The sequence below is a fragment of the Emiliania huxleyi genome (genome assembly GCF_000372725.1).
Source record: "Emiliania huxleyi CCMP1516 unplaced genomic scaffold EMIHUscaffold_83, whole genome shotgun sequence".
Classification (NCBI taxonomy): Eukaryota; Haptophyta; order Isochrysidales; family Noelaerhabdaceae; genus Emiliania; species Emiliania huxleyi.
In genome coordinates, this window is record NW_005195801.1 from 352,855 (window position 1) to 354,486 (window position 1,632).

The 1,632-nt window shown below is 61.9% G+C and overlaps 1 protein-coding gene across 1 annotated transcript in view; it reads right to left on the reverse strand.

Moving 5' to 3' along the window:
* POLE1 (DNA polymerase epsilon catalytic subunit A/1) overlaps positions 1-1,632 on the reverse strand; it is a gene marked incomplete at both ends in the record, with an annotated part of 23,516 nt that overhangs the window by 11,780 nt on the left and 10,104 nt on the right. Inside the window, 6 exons of the mRNA XM_005758945.1 lie at positions 12-105; positions 214-325; positions 403-528; positions 629-767; positions 1,164-1,276; positions 1,510-1,593. Coding sequence (XP_005759002.1) covers positions 12-105; positions 214-325; positions 403-528; positions 629-767; positions 1,164-1,276; positions 1,510-1,593 — 668 coding nt within the window. The remainder of the gene's footprint in view (positions 1-11; positions 106-213; positions 326-402; positions 529-628; positions 768-1,163; positions 1,277-1,509; positions 1,594-1,632) is intronic.

Genomic DNA, 1,632 nt, shown 5'->3' on the forward strand with positions numbered 1-1,632 from the left:
GCAGCACCCACGCCGTCAGCTCGCCGGGCGCTTCGCCCTCCTGCAGCGTGAGCAGCTCCCTCGGCGTTGAGTGGAGGGTCGCCGCCGCGTCCTCGTAGAAGGCGCCTACTCCCATGCCACCAGAGGTCTCGAGTCCAGTGGTGCGGGGCCAACCCCGTGGTATCTGGGGTAGGTACCCGCGATGTGTGGGGAGAGGTGGAGAGGCGACGTCACGTCGCTGCTTGTCGGGCGCGCCAGTCTCGGGGTTGAGCGTCTGGTACTGCGGGTTGTGGTTGTTGCGGTCGACGTCGACGTTGAGCATGACGCACGGGTAAGAGATGGCAACCTGCCGGCAACGCGTCGCTCGCCATGCCTCACTCACTCTTGATGGAGCGGCGCCGCGCGGGCGGGAGGCAGCCACACCTTCGGCTTCTTTGCGCTGCGCGTCGTGGCGACGACGTTCTGCGGGAAGCAGGCGGGCAGCACGCACCAGATGCCGTCCGTGTCTAGCTCGAGGGTCTTGCCGATCTTCTCGACGAGGACGCGCGCCTATTACTATTACTATTACTATTACTATTACTATTATTATTATTATTGTTATTATTACATTACTATTACTATTACTATTACTATTACTATTACTATTTACTATTATTATCTTCTCGACGAGGACGCGCGCCTCCTTGATGATGCCGGCGCCCGTGTACGTCACCACCCCCGCCATCTCCATCGAGTACCACCGCGCGCCGCGCCGCATCACGTAGCCGTAAAACGAGTTGAGGATGCACCTGAGAGATCGCCCGAGATCGCCCGAGATCGCCCGAGATCGCCCGAGGTCGCCCGAGGTCGCCCGAGGTCGCCCGAGGTCGCCCGAGGTCGCCCGAGGTCGCCCGAGGTCGCCCGAGGTCGCCCGGAATGGTGAGCAGAGTTGAGGATGTCACTTGTGCGTGCGATGCAGCGAGAGAGGGGGAGATGCAGCGAGAGAGGGGTGAGATGCAGCGAGAGAGGGGGAGATGCAGCGAGAGAGGGGGAGATGCAGCGAGAGAGGGGGAGATGTCGACGTTGTGAGGATGCGTACTTGTGGGCGAGCTGCAGCGAGTCGTACAGCGTGCACATCGCCTAGTCAGTGTGAACTCGTGTGCATTAGTGGTGAGGAGTGGCAGTTAGAGTCGCGCCGCGTGCACGTCGCCTTGGACTCGAGAAGCGCGCCCGCGTCGCCGTCGGCCTCCGCCTGCGCGCGCCGCTTGCTCCACTCCTTGTTCTTCCCCTTGTACTCGTACCGCCGGTCGCGGAACGCCTTTTGGTTCGGGTACCGTGGGAGGTAGGGGAGTGGCGACGGGTACCGTGGGGGTATGGGATGTGCGGAACGCCTTGACGGAGTCGATGTAGAACGGGCTCTCCCCATCTCTCCCCATAGTCTCCCCATCTCTCCCCGTATCTCGGGTGCCTTGATGGTGTCGATGTAGAACGGGCTCTCCCCATCTCTCCCCATAGTCTCCCCATCTCTCCCCGTATCTCAGGTGCCTTGACGGTGTCGATGTAGAACGGGTTCTCGCGCTGGCACGTGACGGCCGTCTTGAGCTGCTGTTTGGTGATGTGCGTCTTCTTGTACACCTGAGAGGCGGGGAGAGACGGGGGGAGAGGCGGTGAGAG